This window comes from Panthera leo, chromosome A2 (genome assembly GCF_018350215.1).
Source record: "Panthera leo isolate Ple1 chromosome A2, P.leo_Ple1_pat1.1, whole genome shotgun sequence".
In the NCBI taxonomy this organism is placed as follows: domain Eukaryota; kingdom Metazoa; phylum Chordata; class Mammalia; order Carnivora; family Felidae; genus Panthera; species Panthera leo.
The window spans coordinates 153,298,430-153,319,324 of record NC_056680.1 but is presented as its reverse complement, the minus strand read 5'-3'; the positions used below and the strand labels follow the sequence as shown (position 1 = coordinate 153,319,324).

The window sequence follows — 20,895 nt, the reverse complement described above, 5'->3', positions numbered from 1 at the left end:
GTAAGTGATTTTGACGTACAGTGAAATTCATTAATAAGTCCTGTTAATTCATCACATTTGAAGTGCTCTTTTAAAAGCATGATGTTTGCGTTTAACTGCCTGTTAACCTTGCTCTAGGATGAGAGGCAGCTTAGTCTAGTGGTCGGGAGCATGGACTCTGGAGTCAGATGTTTGGATTCAGATCTCAGCTATGCTACTAAGAAACTAGCGAACCCCTGTGCATTCTTTCCCTCAAATGTAAAGTGAGAATAGTACTAGCTCTGTCATAGCGTTGGTGAAAGGATGAATGAGTTAACACCCTCAAGCGCTTCACAGTGCGGTACCTTGCCTGGCACATAGTTAGCACTTGCGGTCACTGTTGTTCCTGGTTTGTTTTAACAAGTTATGCTAAAACCAAGGAGAAGATGTAAAGCAAAAGTAAAAACTGGTTTATCAGATGCATCTGAAGAATCAAAGTGTTCTTAACAACAGTTAAGGTTTAGAAACAGAAGTAAGAAATTATGGCAATAGTTTGCAGTTGGATAGATGGGGTTTCTCAGCAATGCGTCTGTCCTACTGATGCAATCTTTTTCCTATTAGAAAAAAAGTTTCAAAAACTTATTCAGATTAGACCTCCTATAGGAAATAGGATTATTTTAGTGCCCTGTGTTCCTACTTACAAATCCTTATATACTATGAATTAAATGCTAGACTTTACTAATTATAGTAGTAGTTAGAATTACAGTGGGCTTTGAGGGATAGAGTACAAGGTTACTTCTCAGTGTAAAGCAAAACTCACTGTAAGATAGTCCATCTTTAACTCGAGTTAAGAGGATTTCATGCTAATAAGGCTCTCCTTAAAGAGTATTATACCAACTCTGTGAACTCTGAGACCTGGCTTATTAGTATTTCGCTTAGAGAATCCAAAATTTGTTTAGTAAATTAGTTTTCACTTATTAAAGTGTAAATAACTTTGGTTGTCTTATCTTTGTTAATCCGAATCCAGCTTGTATCTGAACATGCCTTTGAGATCCCAGACAACGTCAGACCTGGACATCTTATTAAAGAACTTTCAAAAGTAATTCGCGCAATAGAGGTAAGAGTAGAAACTATCAACTGAATGCTTGGTTACTGTCTGCTTTGAGAAGCAAACGCAGCTACCGTGACGTTACAAACATTGGAAAGCATTTATACTCTTAGATGAAATAGAATGAGCTGTGTCTTGGAAGGAGTCTCAGGTTCTCAGGCTTCCAAGGTTCTACAGAGAAATTTAGAGTATTATATCATAATGAAGAAATAAGGAAGTGGTTACCAGGTTACTTGAATTTCTTCAGCTTACTCCAAGAATAAAAAAATACACAATAAAAAAAATTTCAGATCCCATTCCTTTCTGCTATGCAGAGATGAGTATGTGTTAAGTAATTAGAGGAAGAGACAAAATGTCAGGTGAGTCGAGCCAGGTCAGGCTCGTTGGGAAAGAGGGATGCTACTGGTGGGGAAAGGCAAGGAGACCCACGTGACTGAAGTATGAGAGCAACTTGGGTTGGTAAACCCCCCCTTGATAAAAGCCCATAAAATCTGAGATTAGTTGTTTTAATTGTTTAGTTAGAAAACTATTTTCGGTATTAAAGGGGATTTTAATTAAAGTAATTCTTCAACAAGGTGGTTCTGTTAGCGTCTCGCTCGAAGTGAAAGGAAATTAAGTGGAGGAATGGAGGCTAAGTGGTAATTTAACAGCTTAGATTCAGGCTGTGTTTGGGAATGGAAAGAGGTATACATCTAAGAAACAATGAAATGCTGTGTTTAATATCCTCGGATAGAATATTTTATGTAATTCTCAATGTGTTCTGATACGGTGGAAAAATATTTTCCGTTTTTAAAGAGTGGTGGTAATTGCAATAAAAAGATTTTATTTATTTATGCACAGAGATAGATTTTGAAATCAAGAGTCACATATATAATCTTAAATATATGTATAGATACATACATGCATAAATCTCATGTGTGATAACCAAAACTAAGAATAAACTCAATAAGAAAGGAGGTGTGGGTCTAGGGGCACCTGGGTGCGTCAGTTGGTTTAGCATCTGACTTTGGCTCAGGTCATGACCTCATAGTTCCCAAGTTTGAGACCTGCATTGTGCTCTCTGCTGTCAGTGCAGAGCCTGCTTCAGATCCTCTGTCCCCTGCCTCTCTGCCCCTTCCCCACTCAAGTGCATGCTTGTTCTCGCTCTCTCTCTCTCTTTGAAAAATAAATAAACATTTAAGAGATTTTTAAAGAAAGAAAGGTGTGGGTCTATATGAAAAACAAAAAACTATAAATCTTTAGTAAGGGAGGTGAAATAAAATTGAATAAATGTCATTTCTGAAATATTGTCAATTCCAAATTGATATTACAGATTTAAAATGGTGAGATCTATCTGGAAGAATAATTGGGCAAAAATAGCCAGCAAAGTGCTGTTGTTGTTGTTGTTGTTGTTGTTGTTGTTGTTTTTTAAATTGGAGGGTTGAGAGTATAGAAGGCAGCAAAATGACTGTAGAAAAATGTGCCAAGAAACTAAACAGGTATCTCACTAAAGAAGAAATAGAAATGGCCAATCCAATAAAAATATGAAAAAGATTCTCAGTATGTGAAAAAGTATTCAGCCATATTTTACCAAATAATTTATGATTCCAAATGATCGTTTATCTAATTGGCAAAGATAAAATTCTGTATTCTTGTCCTGCTGGTCAGGAAGTGTAAATTAGCTTGCGCTTTCTAAGTGGCATATCCCTTAGCTGAGCCCTTTCACTTAATCAAGTAAAGAAGAGGATTCTAATTAAACTTGGTATGTTGACCATGCCTACTTACTGCTCTCACCTCTTGGAGCCAAAATGATAGTAAAAGAATAAAAACGATATTCCTGAAGACAAGGAGAATAATAGAAATGAACTCCAGCGTGATTTTGGAAGCTGGAAAGAAGTATACAAGTGATCACCAATTTAACAAGCTTGAGAGAGCCAAAATCTGTGTGGGCAGTGGGTGAAGCCCAGAAGCAGGTCTTACTTGTACAGGAGAACCTTCAAAAAGCTCGGGAATTAGGGAGCTAGGACCCTCTGAATATCAGAGTGGAGGTGGGATTGAGAACAGGATTGATTACAGGTCTGTTTAAGAAATGAATTAATCTCCAAATCCCTGTCTTAACACATGTAGAAAACTAGGGATTTAGTGGTTTGCAAGGTTGGACTTGAGACTGGACTTGGGGACACTGAACCCAGCTGAGGGACGTGGGTACATACTGAAAACAAGAGGATTAAGTGACAGTCTACAGTGAATGATTCTTTTTCCACCCGACTCTCCAAACGCTGGCACCCTGGCCTATACCTCCCAGGCCAGGAAGAAGATCCGCTGATAGTGACCATTTGAAACCTTCCTGAATGGAACAACCCAGGCAGCTTCCTACAGTGAAACCCACCAATTGACAAAGCCCTACTTACACAGAGCTCCCAATTAGCTTTTTTCTTTTTACATACAGTAAAATGCACAGATCATAAAAGTACAGTTCGAGTTTTGACAAAAACAGGCAGTTGTGTAACCAATACTGCAACTGAGATATAGAAATCATTTTTGTCATCCCAGAAAGTCCTTTCTCCCCAATATAATCTGACTATTAAAAGCCACCACCATTCAGACCTCTGTGGCTCTCATCATGAATTAGTTTGCCTGTTCTTGAATTTCAAATAAAGGCGACCATGTAGTACATACTATTTTTGTGTCTGGCTTCTTTCAACTTAATGCTTTTGAGATTCATCCGTGTTGTTGTATCAGCCAGTAGCTCTTTTGTGGTTGCTGAGTGGTATTTCATTGAATGAATATACCATGATTTGCTTTCCATTCTTCTGTTGATGGATATTTGGGTTACATATGGATGTGGTCGGTATGAATTAAACTGTTATAAACAACGTTGTATGTCTTTTTGTGGTAAATATATGTTTTCATTTGAGGGGGAGGGTAAGTACCTGGGAGTAGAGTTATCAAGTCATATGGTAAGTGAATTTCCACTTTATAAGAATCTGTCAGACCGTTTTCCAAAGTGGTTGTGCCCCTGTCACCACTAAGGTATAGGACTTGTAGTTGTTCCATATTCTTGCTATATTTGGGGTTTTCCGTCTTTTTAATTTTTGCTTTCCCAGAGATAGGAAATACTATTTCATTGTGGTGTTAATTTGCATTTTCCTGATGACTAATGATGTTGAGCACCTTTTCTTGTACATGGCTGTTTATATATCTTTTCTTATGAAGTATCTGTTGGAAGTTTTGCCCATTTAAGAAGTTATATTGTTTTTATTATTGATTAGTAGGAGTTCATTATATATCTTGGACACAAATTCTTTTTTTTTTTTAATGTTTATTTATTTTGAGAGGACACAAGTTCTTTTTAAAAAAATGTTTATTTATTATAAATAAAATTTATTTATTTGGGGAAAGGGCAGAGAGAGGAAGAGAGAGAATTCCAAGCAGGCTCCAGGCTCAATGTGGAACCTGATGTGGGGCTTGATTCCATGGCCTGGGACCATGACCTGAGCTGAAATCAAGAGTCGGATGCTTAACCGACTGAGCCCCCCAGGCGCCGCTCTTAGACACAAGTTCTTTGTCCTTTGGCATGCCTGTGTTCATATATGATGAATATAGTGAATATTTACCCACAGCCTGTGGCTTATCTTTTCATTCTCTTAATAGTGTCTTTTTATGAGCAAAAATTTTTAATTTTGAAGAAGTCCAATTTATAAATTTGTTTTCTTTTATAATATTTTTTGTGTGTCCACTCTAAGAAATCTTTGTCCACCCCAAGATTTGAAGGTACTTTTTTTTTCCCTGGAAGCTTTTACATTTGGGTACATGGGCAATCTTGAATTTTCATGTATAGCATAAGGTAAATTAAGGCATTATTTTCTCCCTATATATTTATCTAGTTCTCTTGCCACAATTTCTTGAAACCAATTAGCTTTTTAATTACGCTTTCTCTTTTGGGGTGTATGGGTGGCTCAGTTGGGCGTCCGACTTCGACTCAGGTCATGATCTTGCGGTCCATGAGTTCAAGCCCCACGTCGGGCTCTGTGCTGACAGCTCAGGGCCCGGAGCCTGCTTCAGATTCTGTGTCTCCCTCTCTCTCTCTCCTTCAAAAATAAACATTTAAAAAAAATTTTTTTTAAATAAAGAAATAAATGCATTTTCTTTTAAAATGCATGGAGAACCAAGAAGAGTTTTGAAGGCAAAAACAAAAAATAAAAGAGAAAAAGAAAAAAAAAAGTATTTGAAGGAAACAACAACCAATAAACAAACAAATCTTTAGGCCCAAACCCAAATATAATTGATATCTTCGAGAGAAAAGAGTAAATAAATATTGCTTTCATGAGGAAAGAACAGGTGGCTATAACAAAGAATATTTAAAGAAGGAAGGAAAGGGGTTCTTGGAAATTAGAAATATAATAGAAACAATATGTAGCAAAATCACTGGAAGATAAAGTTGGGAAAAATCTGCCATAAAGTTAAAAAATAAAATTAAAAAAAAAAAAGACCAAATAGGACAGAACAATTAGAAGGTCATTTTACATAGTCACCATCAAAATAATAGAAAGTCCAGAAAGAGATAACGTAGAAAATAAGGAGATTATCAGAGGAATAATCCAAGAAAATGTTTTAGAATTCAAGGACACAAGTTCCTAGATTGAGACCCTACAGAATGCTGAGTACACTAGGTGAGAAAAGACCTATGCCAAGGCCCATAGTGGTCACATTTTAGAATACATGTAACGGAGTAGATTCTAAAAAGCGTTAGGAAATAATGCATTAGGAATCAGAATAATATCAGACTGCTCAACAGTGACACTGCAGAACTAGAAGACAGTGAAGCAAAGTCTTTTAACATTCTGGGGGAAGAGGGTGATGGGAGCGATGTCAGCCTACAAAAGTCTGTATTCAGCCAACCATACTTTAAAATAAAGATGACAAAGAGGCAGGATTTCAAAAGGTTTGCCTCCCATGTACCCCTTCTCAGGAAACTCTTAGACAGGTGCTGTTCCAAAAGAGAGGAAGTAAATAACACCAACAAAAGAAAGAGCTCTGGAATTCTTCCAACAAACACGGAATACCTACTGTGTGCTGTGTCCATCTAAGATGGGTATAGAACACTGAAGAAAACAGAGGCTGTGCCCATATGGAGCTGAGTAGGAAGAGGTTAACCATAAATACTTTAATGTCTCCGGAATTAACAAGTGCTATGAAGAAAAATAAAGAAGGGGAAAAGATAGAGAGTGACAGCCAGAGATGGTGGTGGGGGTTGCAGTTTTAAGTGGTGGAGTGAGAGCAGGTCAGGAAAGGTTTTTGATGAGCAACCAGCCAAGGATGGATCAGGAGAATGAAGGGCTCTATATTTGTTGTTTATCTGAAATTCACATTTAGCTGAGCATCTTGTACTTTAGCTGGTGTTCCTGTCCAGGAGGCATGTCACTAAAGAAAAATATAAAATTGATAGATTACCTAATGTGTTTGAATATTCTTCCAGTGGAAAATTTTAAGATCAGTTAGTGATAAGTACATAGAAAACAAAGCAGAGGGTGAGACAATTATAAATTCAAGGGAAAGACAAAGGATGTAAAAGAAAGGAAATGCAATAAATAAGCCGTGGCCCTCAGTCGTAAGTAATTTTCACTGAGTCCAGTTTACGGAAGGAAGAGGAAATATGTGTACATTTAGGAAAAGTGTACAAGGATTAAAACTTCATCTTGCGTAGTAGGAATTCAGTAATATCTAAAGCTGAAAAATCAAGAAATAACACTTTAAACGTGATTAGAAATTTGTGGGCAAATAACTGAACAAACAACACCACCAGCACCAAAACAGCTGCAAGAGTTGCAAGTGCTGGGTATATGCCCCAAAGGATTGAAAGCAGGGTTTTCATGCACGTTCATAGTAGCATCATTTACGCAGCCCAAAGGTGGAAGCAGCCCAGCTGTCCATCATGGATGGATGGGTGAACAAAGAGTGGTATAGACATCACATACACACCGGGGACTATTACTCAGCCTTGAGAAAGAAGGGAATTCTGACACATGCTACACTGTGGATGAACCTTTAAGATACCGTGTTCAGTGAAATAAGCCGGTCACAAAGATACTACTGTTGTGTGGTTCCACTTACATGAAGTTCCGAGAACAGTCAAATTCATTGAGAAAGTAGAATGGTGATTGCCAGGGGCTGGTGCTGAGGAGGAATGGGGAGTTACTGTATTTGATGGGTACAGAGTTTAAGTTTGGGAAGATTAAGAAGTTCTGGAGGTGGATGGTGGTGATGGTTGCATCACAATGTGACTGTACTTACTGCCACGAACTGTACACTTAAAAACGTTAAAATGGTAAGTTACGTATATATTACCATATACGTGGTGCGAAATTACGTGGATGTCACTACAATAAAAAGAAACTTGCAAGTGGTTACCTCAAGAGAATGGGAATCGGATGGGGAAGAGGAGACAACTGCTTTTCATGATACGTTTTATAGAGTTAATTGTTAAAACTACATAGATGGGTGACTTTGGTTTAAAAAACAGTTGCTGATTTATGCAAATATGTATGTGTGAAAAAATGCTTATCATAGGAAAGAACTGGAAGCAGCCTGTAATAACTACCAGTGTGTTTTAGGTCAATAAATTATGCTATATCTATACAGTGGAACACAACCCAGCTTTCAAAATGGTATTTGAAATCAAAGAAATATGTTCACAGTATATTACATGGGGGAGTGAGGGGAATAATGGTCTCAGCAAAGCTTATGTTGAGTCTTAGGAGTGTTATGATTTGGTCTTTGTTTTTTACATGATCGAACTGAATGGTTTTTGTTTTCTAAAATGTTTTTGTGGCTGATTATTTAGTCAGGTATATATGGTGGCCTTGTCATAAAAACACTCTGAATTTAATTCTTAAAGGAGGAAAATGGCAAACCAGTTAAATCTCAGGGAATTCCTACTGTGTGTCCAGTTTCACGATCCTCAAATGAAGCAACTTCCCCATATCATTCCCGACGAAAGATGAGGAAACTTCGAGATCATAATGTCCGAACTCCTTCTAATCTAGACATCCTAGAGCTCCATACAAGGGAGGTCCTCAGAAGGTTAGAGATGTGTCCGTGGGAAGAGGCAAGTATTATGTTTCATTGTTACAGAAAGAGACTTGGCTGTTCCTGCAAGTTCTTTAGAAGGGTCATAAAAAGAAGAGTGTGGCCATTCTTGTTTTCTAATCTTTGCTTAGCGTTGTAGGGGTCAACAGTACTGATGCTTATGACAGGGAACAGGCTTCATTCAGCTTTGTAGGCATCGGTGTAGAAGTAGGATGAATAGATCTCATTTATCTACGGACATGTTTATTGAGTGTTTACCAAATGCCCTGTGCTCTTCTAGGCTCTGAAAAAGATACTGGAGTGAGCGCAACTTAAGTCTCTGCTATTGTGTGGCTTCCATCCTAGCTCAAGTTGGAAGGATGGAACATGAGGCATATACTAAAATGTTGTAATTTCAGATAACAAGTATTACGAAGGAAGCCAAAACAGTAGAGCAAGAGAATAAAGGGCCTGGGACGTGGCTGGCTACTTTAGCCGGGGCCGTCAGAGGGCCTCTCAGGTGGGGTGGCATTTGAGCTGACAAACACTGGAAGATGTCAGGTGGATACAAGGATTTGAGGAAACAGAGGGAAAAGCAATTACAGAAAGCCTATCCCTGACTCAACAGCACCAGCATGGGGGACTGTTGGACAGGAAGACGGTCAGAATAAACCCAGAGAAACTGTCAGAGAAATGCTGGCACAATGGACAAAGGGGAGAGGGCGGACCTTTGTAAAACATGGTAATGAGTTTGTGATGAGATGCAGATCACCCATCAATTTACATCTTAAGTAAAGGATAGGAATAATTTAAAATGAATAAGAAAGAAGTACTTCTGACTTAAAATATTTAAAGAAGTTCCGTAGGAATTGTAACAAATATTTTACATTTTTATGTAATTGTATTGATACTATTTTAAGCTTTTGTTGTTCTAAACCTTTTTAACCGATAGCCCTCTGGAAAAGACGTAGCTTATTATGAAAGGTTCTATTTATTACTAAAGAAAAAAATCACCACCAAAAGGAAATACTCTCTATTAAAAACCAGCTACTGTTGTTCTTTTATGTCACACAGTGGCCTTTGTCCCTCGTGATGGCAGGGTGGTGGTCTGTGAGTTGCTGATGGTGCCTCTTGGGAAGACTAGAGATTAGGTCAAGGATAGGATGACTGGGAGGGACTAGTGCTTCGCAGGAAGAAGCAAGGAAATGAGAATTAAAATACGTTAAGGCACTGCTTTTCTAGCTTTTCAGCTTTCCGCAAGAGTGAAATATCTTTAAATTCACTTTATGTAAATTTTACATTCTGCTTTATAGAATGTGTTTTATTGTCGATGGCCCTACAGAAAGATAAACCATATTTATGCTTTGGTTTTAGGAACCACATAGCTTTAGTGCCACACGTTGTGTATCCCCTGGCCTAGGGGACTGCCTAGCACAGTTTGGGATTCAGGGCCATGGAGGAAGGTAGCAAGCAGTATACTGCATTTCTTTTGTCAGGCAGGCATGTTTGAGGGCAGATGCTAAGTTCAATTCTGTTTTTGTACTTTAAGGACATCTTGAGCTCTAAACTGAATGGAAAATTTAACAAACATCTCCAGCCATCTTCCACGGTACCTGAATGGAGAGCAAAAGATAATGATCTACGATTATTGCTGACAAATGGAAGGATAATTAAGTATGTAAAGTAGATCACAGTGTCATACAGATGAGTTTTCGGTGGATTCCCTGTGTTCATTTAATCCCTAGTCCATATTATTGCACGTCTGACTCAAATACAGGGAAAGCATCTCGGTTTTCCACTCCGACTGTAAATTAGGGGAGAGGGTATACTATTTGGCTGCATTGTTGCACTGTTTTGTGACTTGGTCGCTTTTCCCTCCACGTACAGGGATGAGAGACAGCCCTTTGCAGATCCAAGTCTTTATACAGCAGATAGTGAAAATGAAGAGGACAAGAGAAGGACAAAAAAGGCCAAAATGAAGATGGAAGAGAGTTCAGGAATAGAGGGGGTGGAGAATGAAGAATCTCAAAAACCACTTAACAGTATGTTTGTTTTAATGGTCGCTTTAAAGGTCTGCTTATTACCAATGTGATAATGTGTAAAGTATCTTGCTAACTTTAAGATTCTTAAATTCGTGGCAGGATTGAAAATCGTCGTGTCCCTAATACTCTTTTGAGAAATCTGAAGTGTTTCCGAGTAGTTTGTCCATCGGGGAAATGTGGGTGCGGATGCCAAGTGAGGTGTAATGCACAGGGAAGGCATTTTTAGTGACAAGGATACGTGCTGGTCAGTGACACCTTTGTCTAGTGACAGTTTTTATCAAGAGTCACATGGAAGCCTGTGCGTTTTATGGGCCTCTACTCCAAATAATAAAATAGTCACCAGTTTAATACAGCCTCATAAATAATTTTAGCTAACGTGTGTGGTTTTCAGAATTAGGAGGCAGTACAGTTGGCTGGTCTGAAGCTGTTAGTAATCCATATATTGTTTTATTTGATTGCCTGTTGACAGGACGACCTCTGCTTGGTTATTGTCAGCATGACAAATAGTAACACTTCCTCCTTCTTGAGATCGTTCTTGTTTGAATGAAGTCTTCATTTCTTAGCATTTTTCAGAGCCTCTGTGTACGCTTCCGTTTTAAAAAGTAGTTAAGTATTTTGATAATGACAAGAAAAATTAACATCAAGTCTGTTTTGGATACGTCAGTTCCTGCTAATTCCAAGTAAATTTGGTGTGGCTGTGCATGTGTTCACACGCCAGGGGGAAGGCAGCTCATCGGTGGGATTAGCAGACAGTTGTCATGTGGTGATGCCACGTGGGAGAGAAGGGCAGTGGCAAAGCCTGGTTTTCACACTTCTTGAATTCGCTATCCACGTGAATGCTTTTTCGGTTTAGGAGAGTTATCTTTTTGTTTTTTGTTGAGCGAAAGAATGCAAAAGGGAAAGTGAAAAGCATCTTGTAGCTAATTTTAGCGTCGGAGGTTTTTTTCTGGAAAGAAATACAAAATTTCCACGCAAATGAGGACTATATCGTCATGTTCAGTGAATGCCACAAACGTTTTAAGAGTACAGTTCAGTCTGTATCATGGTCAATTAGGGAGAAAGTCTCTGGGGGAAGAAAGAAATGAACAAAATGAAAGCAGTGGGAAAGGGGAGAGCGGGGCAGTCGAGATAGACCTGGAGGCTGGACCAACTTCAGGTACCACCTTGCTCATAAGCTTCCACTGACTTTCCTTTTTCCCTCTTCCTTTTCCTTTGTAGGGTTTTTTACAAGTGTGAAATCAGAACTCAGGAATCGATCATCAGAATATTCTGATATTTCTGATTCAGAAGACTCTGGACCTGACTGCACTGCACTGGTATGCCCAAACCCCTGTGACTACTGCAATCTTTGATGGAAAGATGAACACCTACTTTCCTTTACCTACGAGGAAAGTAAATGACAGCTTTTCCCAAAGCCCGTCTCCATGACCTTTGTGGACCCGGTCTTCCCTGTAATGGTGATTACACACATGCACGTGCACACATACCCCCAGTCACAGACTATTTACATTTGATAAATGTGGCTTTTGTCTCGTTTTAGAAAGGGTGGGTGGAAATACTCTTCTTATATTTCTCATAGGTTATATTTCATTTTACTTTAAAGAAATCCTGTACTGTATGTTTTTGTACTAAGGAGGTATGTACTGTAATTGCTAGAAACTTTAGCTGTCATATGAAATACAGAAATAATTCCATGATAATTAAGATTCTGACTTTGCCTAGACTGATAAAGTGTTTTTGGTTAGTACAGACTTACTCAGATTTCTTACATTATTTGCTTCCATTTAATTATTTATTATCTCAGAAAAATAATTTTACCACTGAAGAGTCTGAAAGTTCAGGTGATGAAAAGAAACAAGAAATAACATCAAACTTCAAGGAGGACTCTACTGTGATGAGGAACTTTGTTCAAAAGGGCCAGAAGCCATCTAGGAATGAAATTCCAGTTAAAAGGTAGGCTTGGGGTGCCTGGGTGGCTCAGTCGGTTAAGTGTCTGACTCTTGATTTCAGCTCAGGTCATGATTTCACAGTCGTAGGATTGAATCCTGTGTCAGGTTCTGTGCTAGGCATGGAGCCTGCTTGAGATTCTCTGTCTCCCTCTCTCTCCGCCCCTCCCCTGTTCATGTGTATGTGTGCTCTCTCTCAAAAAAAAGTTAGGCTTATTGATGGTAGTGGTGTTATTACATTGTGATATAAATGATATGAAAACATTTTTTTATTTTAAATTTTACCAAAAAGTGTCAAAAGAATAAATAAACTCTTGTCCTTTTACTTACCTTCTCTTTAGGGAATGTCCTACCTCGACGAGCACAGAGGAAGAAGCGATTCAGGGCATGCTGTCTATGGCAGGGTTGCACTATTCCACATGTTTACAAAGGCAGATACAAAGCACAGACTGCAATGGTGAAAGAGACTCTCTCCAGGATCCCAGCGGCTGCCACAGCAGTAACCATGAGGTCAGACAGGTGTATCGCTGTGACAAACCAGTGGAATGTGGTAAGAAACATAAATTAGTCTCTAAAATGTAACATGTCTCCCCCAACTAATAGCTCTGTAATCCTAGCTGCAGTTAAAGATTATGAATAAGAACTCTTGATCGGACATCTTTAGTTGGAGATGGTGTTACGCTTATTGGCCAAAAAATGCATAATGTTGATGTATACAAGATGCAAGTATAAGAACTCAAAATGTAAATTAATGGCTGGAGAATCATGTTCACTGGCATAATCCTACCAGTTCTGTTGCAAGATAGTTAGTACTATTTCCCTTTCCTAAGCTGTTCAGAGTGGAAAGAATGTTGAGGCATCTCACATGGTCTGCTAGGCTTGAACCGTCAACCCTCTTGCCTTTCATGGGAGGGGAAACAAGTTTTGATCTCTTTCTGGTTGAGAATATTCTCTCTCCTACTTGAAAAAGAAGTACTGGGGAAGAGAAGACTCAGTGACAGTATTAGTGATGTCATGTAGTGTTTTTGTTCTCTGTGCCTTGGGGGAAGATTTTGTCTACCGAAAGTCTGAGGAAGACAGGGGGAGAAGACGGTACCACATTAGAACGAAATTCCTGTTGTAGAAATTGTGTTCATTCCCACCTAGTTGTGTGAATTGTCTGCCAGATACTTGACATCCATTTCATTTAGTCCTTGAAACAACATTTTGGTGTATGTAATAACGCTTTTATAGGAGGAGGCAAGAAGACTTAATAAAGCTAAGTGAACTTGCCTGTACTTACAGTACTTACATAGCTATTATAGTATTACATAGCTATTATTTGTTGGTATTGGAATTTAAACCCAGGACTGTCTGATCTCAGAATCTGGGCTTATTGTAGAGTAGGAGACTGAGGTTTAGAGATAACTTGCCTGAAGATGCATTGGTAATGGAAAAACTCAGATTCAGGTCTGGGTTTATCTGTCTGTCCACACCATTGTGTCTCCTTGTAATTTCTCTGGTCCCTTGAAAAGAAGGCTTCTAGGAAAATACTGCGGAATTCAGGCAAACATATGCCTTTATTCTCTATGGAAAAATATACCAGTTTTAGAGTATGTTGCATTTGGTTTCTCATCTCCAACAGATGGCCTTAGAATTTGACTCTAGATCTTCCAGCATCTGGCACAAAACCTGTCATAGAAAGACAGTCTTGGAGAGAATTGAAAGGTTTAATGTGTTAGATTGTGAGCTGGTGGCTGTTTTATTCTTGGGAGGGAAACAAGTGTGGTGAAAGTATGTGCATAAGTACCTAAAGGGTTAACATACTGTTTTGTTTTTTGTTTTGTTTTTTAATAAAATGTCCACCTAAATGTACTTTCACTTTTACATTAGGCGAATTTTGTTCATTATGATCAAGTCTGTACGGAGGTGATTTAATTAAAACATCTCTTTAGGGTACCATGTCAAGACTGAAGATCAAGACTTGAGGAGTTCTTCCTGGAGAAAACAGTTGGATACCACTTCCAGATTTCATCTTCAGGTATGTGCCAGGCTTGAAACATCAAAAGGAGAATGAAGATTGTTATTAACTCTTTTTGCTTTCTATTTTTTTTTTTTTTTTTTTACTGCAACCAGTAATCAACTGTTCGACCTGTAAAGGTAAAAAAATACTTTACAGTTAAATGCACATTTAACAGCTCTCCTCCTTACGGGTTTCCGATGTAACAACTAATGCAAGCCACGTGGATATAATGTGATCTGGAAAAGAATAGTTGATATAAGGAAAGTTAAAAACTCCTGACGCCAACACTTTTAAGTTATGTCTGGGTAGAGTGAAAGGGAAAAAAAGTACCATGAAGATCTCTTTTTAATCTCTGACAGTGTTTCTTGAACATTTTTAGATAGTAAATTTCTTTGAAATTTGATGACAGTTATAGATTCTCTTTCCAAAAAAATGTTCATCATAAATACTGATTTTTGCATAGAATTTTCTCACGGTTTGTGTCCCATCCTTACCCCAGACCATCCACTGACTCCAGATTAGGAGCCCCTGCTCTAAGAGAAGAGACACTTGATGTCTTGGGATCCCAGTGTATTATTGCTTATACCAAACAAAATGAACCCAAAATAGCTTTTTGAAAAGCCACAGCCTTACCAGTAGCACCATACAAGGAAAGTGATACGACCTTTTGCTGCAAACCTTGGAAAATGACAGAGGAAGAATCAAAATTCTCATGTGGCAGAGTTGAGTCCCCTAACCTTCCCAACGCCAAGCATACTCTGAGCAGTGGATTTTATGTGTGGTTTTTATTTTCTTCATTTGGCTTATCCACATTTTCTAAATAGCTATCGATTTTACCATAAGAAAAATAGCCAAGTTATTTTTTTAAGGCAAACTTTCGTAAGTACAAGTTCTTTTAATAGAAGAATATGCTCCAGAATCAAAGGTCAAGGAAGGAATCCTTTAACTATTAGTAATTCACTCATTCAGTGTATGATTTTATAGTACCTCACTGGTCATACAATTTATAATTTGTTAGTATTATAGGATTCAATATTAAAAATAAGCTATTATTTGAATCTTTTGTTTTTTATATTTTTTTAATTTTAAAGAGAGAGCATGCGAGGGAGGGAAGGGGATGGGGCGGAGGAGGGAGGGAGGGAAGGAAAGAGAATCTTAAGCAGGCTCCACACTCAGCACAGAGCCCAGTGTGGGGCTTGATTCCACGACCCTGGGATCATGACCTGAGCCAAAATCAAGAGTTGGACTCTCAACTAACTGAGCCACCCAGGCGCCCCTGAATCTAGCTGTTGTTTTTATTGTTGTCTTTGAAAATAAAGAAGTAAAGCACATAATTAGCAAGATCGCCTTAGAAAATATCAGATTTATTTTGCCTGTAAGCTAGAGAGGTTTTATAGAGAGCCATGTCAAATCATAACAATTGTTTTCTCATCCTCAGACAGATTTGTAAGACTAATTTAAAGCAAGTCTGTGTTTAATGCTGTTTTTAAAACTTATTTGACCATTACGGAATCAGGAATTTATTTTATATCATACACACATATACAACTGGTTGCATGAAACATCACATCAGATGTATGCTCTTTTCAAGTTTGTATTTTCCTTTCCTTTTTTAATTCTGGTGATGACCCTTTCCATTGGTTTCAAGACCTACCAGTCAGTAGCACTGTTTGTTTTTCCTAATGGTTCACTCAATGATCTTGAAGAGACTGAAGGAAGAATTGTTAGAGAAAAATCAGACTTGGGGCTCAGCATCCAGGGGCTTTTCTTAGCACACAACTTACATACAGTGGAGATGAAACTTAACAGAGGTTAGATTCTAAAAAAGATAGTGCATTGCACCATACATGGGAGCTGTGTTATGCTAAGGAAATGGTAGGTCCACATACCCCATCCCCGTGTTCCTTCCATGTCATACCATGGCACACGCACAGTGCCATGCTGCAGTATGATATACTTTATGTATTATATGTACTTATACAAATGTATACATTTAGGGAAAGAGGTATTTATATACATAAATTATAAGTGGGGTGCCTGGGTGGCTCAGTCGGTTGAGTGACCGACTTCAGCTCAGATCATGATCTCACAGTTGGGAAGTTTGAAGCCCTCATCAGGATCACTGCTGTCAGCACAGAGCCTGCTTCCTATCCTCAGTCCTTCCCACCCTGCCTTCCTCCCCTACTCATGCGTGCTCGCGCACTCTCTCTCTCTCAAAAATGAATAAACATTTAAAAAATATAAGCTATGTATATATAAATTATAAATTATGTAAATAAAACTATATATGTGTGTATATATAAATATGTAAATAAAAAAGTTTTCTTTTGGACTTAAGTTACTGTGCAAACTTCACTACTTGAATCCGTTCGTGCTGTTGGGTTTTGGAGTGACATGGCCATCCTGAAGGGGTGGTCTTCTGTGGCTGCCACATTTTACAAAAACCGCAGTTCTGTAGTCTATTTCTTCTCTCCCTTGACTTGCTATTGAATAGAGAGGGTAAATACCTCACTTATCTTAAAGGACTCTAAAAATCCGGCCTTATTTCCTTCCTTTTTTAGGATCTTAGTAGAGGCCAGAAATGCATCAAAAAGGAAGGTTCATCCGAAATCATTCAGAAGGTACAAAGTAGAAATTCTGTGGACAGCAGTGGCTCAAGCCCTCAAAATGGAAAGTATACGCAGAATTCAAGCTTGATTTCAGGGGCGTGCCAGATGAATAATGGCAGTATAAGCCCAGAAAGGCCAGTTGGTGAAACTTCCTTTTCAGTGCCCCTTCACCCCACCAAGAGACCTGCATCAAATCCACCACCTATCAGCAACCAGGCAACAAAAGGTAGGCTGAGTATAATTTTGTGTGTGGCGGTGCTGGTGGCAGTTTCGATGGCCTCGTATAGTGGTTTGCCCTGCAGCTGCTGACAGCCTGATGCCTGAGGGATGGTGCGGTGATGGCAGCTTGCAGAGGTTGTTGTGCGAGCAGAGATGCCCGTGGGAACAGAAGGATACCTAGGTCGGCCGTGAGGATTGGGAGTGGCTTTCTGGAAGAGGAGGTGGATCCCGAAAAGGGAGGTTAAGGGGTTATCCAGGCCGGGTTGGGGAAGTGACAGGGTGGACCACAGTGAGGGTGAAGGAGATGGGATGGCCCATGGTACAAAGGTGAGAGACAGTAGGGGGGGGGGGTGGTATTTAGGGACCCACCGTTTTGTCAGTGAAGCACCGGATGACGCAGGAATCCGGTTAGAGCTCATGCTCAAGAGATCGGCAGGGATCAGACTGAGGGACGGATGGCCTGGTAAGTCCTGTGAAGGAGGTTGGCCTGTATCTCTCAAGTGCTGAGGTGGAAGTTTGAAGCAACAGGATTCCAGGAGTGTGACTTTGCCCGATCGGAACACCTTAAAAGGCTTGCTTTCCGTACAGCTCTCCCTTTAGGTCCTCCAAGTGCTGTCTGTCGAGAATGATTTTCATTATGATTTACACTGTTGTTGGTGTTTTATAGGTAAACGTCCGAAAAAAGGAATGGCAACAGCCAAGCAACGTCTTGGGAAGATCCTTAAGTTGAACAGAAATGGCCACGCCCGTTTCTTTGTGTGACGGGGCTGCTGCTGTGGCCATTCTTCCCTTTGGAGACAGACTGGTTTCGGGGGCGCGGGAGCCTGGAGCTCCGGCCGGGCCCTCGCCTGACGCGGTTTGCATGTACAGTAGAGAACACTGCCTGAAGAACAAAATGAACCTGATGCTGCATTTTCACTGTGCCACACCCACTCAGCAATAACCGTTTTGGACCTGGTGGGGGAGAGGAAGAAGGAGGGTAGAACCTTAAAAAGAGACCTTGAACTGGGAAAGGTCTCTTGTCAGGGCTTGAATTTCATTTTGTTGTTGGTAGTGTCTTGATTTATTTTCAGTAGTAAGGTAAAGAATTATCAATAATTTATTTAACAGATTTTTTTTTTAAAGTTAACAGCTTTTAAATTCTTTCTTTTTTAAAGCTATTTATTTGGAAGATTTCTGGAGAAATATCTCACTAATTTAGATTTAAGAATGTGAAAGTTTTTAAATTATTTTTGATAGTGTGTATGTTACATGTGGGGAGGAGCCACAGTAACAGTAACTAGTCTGGACTCTTAAATTTGATATTCAGGTTAAAGTCTTAAACAGGGATTTGATGCATTAATTATTTTAAATTAAGATGTATATGAAAATCATTTTATTTTATATATTTCATGTGTTTTTTATAAGCTATTAGCTTCGCTTTTGCTAACATCCAAGGTGCATACTGTTATCCAGGTCGATTACCTTACATCCCACCTTCCCTCTGCACTCCCCATCATTTTGTGACGACACAAGACTCTTCTCTTTGCAGGGAAACACTTTCGTAGCCAACGTGTAAGAATTACATAAAAGATCCCACATTTCGCATTTCGTTTGACATTGCAGTTTTCTTCTAATTATATATAAATAGGCTTCTTGCATTTTCATTTTTGCTAATGATATCTGGGTCCCAAAGAGAACAGCTTTAATATCTTTTTCCTACCTTTGGGGAAAGGATCATAAGTTTGGTTAAATTGTCACGTTTATAGTTTTTCAAATACATTTGTAACTACAGAGGGCCTTCTTCATACTGCTGGTGTTGGAGGGCAGGACGAGCACCTGCCACAGAGGTTATATTTTGTGACGCTTTTATTCCGTGTGTATCTAACTTGTTGGAAAATATGAGATATGGTTTGACTTAGTATATTCAAATCTGCATAATAAGCCGTAATATAATAGGACTATACTATATTAAGTTGTATAGAAGCAAGCATGTTGGAGTAGATCTTTTGGGTGTATGTGTGTCTAGTTTCTTATTTCTTAACTTTCTAAGGAATTATTTAAGATACGGATCTGGAGTAAAATGGTGCTTCTTGCAGTTTCTTCCGTATGTCCTAACTTAACCAGTGCATATTGAGATTAAGTATCTGGTCGAGCTTTAAGGAATCGTTTATCTCCTTTATGCACAGTTCTTACTAAATGCCAGTTTTCAGTTGCTCTAATAACTTATATTTTCCCTTTTCTCCCCCATGGCATAAAAATAAGTGATTTCTGGGGGTGGGGTGGAGATATTCCCAATTCTGACATTAGAACATTTTACAAGTTTCTACAAAGAAAATATAGGCAAATAAGATAAAATTTATTTTTATGGAGAAGAAATATGGCCATATTGTGGATTTGTCTCTTTTTTACTCAGCAAGGTAGCAGGACATTCCCTTCTGCATTAAGTGTCACTTGAAGAGCTAAGAAAAAAACCTATACCATCATCTTTCATGGTTGTATTCAAATGTGTATTTTCAAAGAGAAATATTTCTTACTCTGTCTCTATTCCAGTATTTCATAGAATAAATATAAAATAGCTTATGAATTAGCCTTTCTGGTCCAAGCGACTGGACCAAAGTCTGGGTCTTAACTGGGTGTCAGGAAAAAGAATTGGTATGGAAATACTAAATGTCTATAAATGGCCTACTTAAACTCTGTCTACACTATGCCAAAACTAGTTAAGGAGATGGGTATAATCAGTCATTTGTTTGGTCATTGGGTCTCAAGTTGTCAAAAGTTGGGGTTTGACTGATTCTCCTACCTCCCAATGTATTAATTGTGACGTTTTGGTTTTCTGCAGACACCGTTTTAGTGTTAGAGTTCCCATGATTTTGTTTGGGTTTAAGAAATAAGAATTATAATTTCTTCTTCCGGCTACATCATGATCTGGGTTCGTTTTCTTTACATTTTTCTTAGCTCTAAGTGTTGTTAGTTACCTGACCTCTTTTCTTCAGCTATAAAAATGAAGATCGATTTATTTTTATGAATTAAAGTGGGGAGCAGTGTCCACCCTGTGTACTTCGGCCAATAAATACTAATTTTAAGTAGCCAGTATGTAAAAGTATTAAGTGAAGGTACTGTGGATTCATTTTTGGCACATTTAGCCCATTAACGGGCCAAGTTAAAACAACCAAAAAACAGCTTTCGGTAGTATGATATAACCACTGAAACAGAATTCATGTATCTTTCTCTGAATTGGTGAAAATTCAGCCTACTGGCCCAGTGAGTCTCCTAGTCAAAGGTCTTCTAAAGTTACTGGCTGTGATGCATCCTTTTATCTCATGGAAATGACTGAACTTTGAGATGACTGCAGCCAGGGTCTGGACTCCGCTGTGATAGACAACCTTTCATGTTTTCCTCTGTCTCCTTTATAAACCATACTACCACACGGACACTGCAGCATAGACAAGGAGACAACAGTGGTGGCATTTAGCTGATCACATGCAAATAAATAGGTAAAAACAATTGCGACTTAACATACGTGATTTTAATGGTACTAGTAGATCATGGTTTTTCTGTATTGATTCAAATAAGTGACTTCTGTTAACCTGGGACCCCCTGTACTGTAACTCATAATGTCACACAACATGCTTTCCAGGATTGATTAACGATGTAAATAATACAAAGCTGGCAGTTGATAGTAGTTTGGCGTCCTAGAAATACACTGAACTTCGTAAGCATCAGTTAAGTTTTAAGCCTACAGAGTTAAAAATTCTGACTGAAATCGCCTTGTAAACTCAGAGAAAACAAGCCCATCTTTATCACAACTTAAATACTTAGCTTGAATACTGTTCTGTTTTTTTAGTAATCCTAATTATTGCCTTTTAAATGAACTCTACTGTATTGACTCGTATACTAGCAGCAGGTATTTACGAAACACCTGTGTGCCCAGCACTACTTAGTACTGTGGGGGAATTTAAAGTTGAACTTGCGGTCTCTGCTC

General features: G+C 38.8%; 1 protein-coding gene across 4 annotated transcripts in view; it reads left to right on the top strand.

The window, feature by feature from the left end:
- The window catches only part of KDM7A (lysine demethylase 7A), a 77,595-nt gene extending 57,665 nt beyond the window's left edge, over positions 1-19,930 (top strand). For all 4 annotated transcript variants that reach the window (XM_042926426.1, XM_042926396.1, XM_042926414.1 and 1 more), the window contains 10 exons: positions 986-1,075; positions 7,944-8,153; positions 9,663-9,787; positions 10,001-10,155; positions 11,374-11,471; positions 11,960-12,108; positions 12,443-12,651; positions 14,036-14,121; positions 16,665-16,938; positions 17,599-19,930. In XM_042926426.1, the coding sequence (XP_042782360.1) occupies positions 986-1,075; positions 7,944-8,153; positions 9,663-9,787; positions 10,001-10,155; positions 11,374-11,471; positions 11,960-12,108; positions 12,443-12,651; positions 14,036-14,121; positions 16,665-16,938; positions 17,599-17,693 (1,491 nt within the window). In that variant the 3' untranslated portion in view covers positions 17,694-19,930. The remainder of the gene's footprint in view (positions 1-985; positions 1,076-7,943; positions 8,154-9,662; positions 9,788-10,000; positions 10,156-11,373; positions 11,472-11,959; positions 12,109-12,442; positions 12,652-14,035; positions 14,122-16,664; positions 16,939-17,598) is intronic.
- The last annotated feature ends 965 nt before the right edge of the window (positions 19,931-20,895 follow it).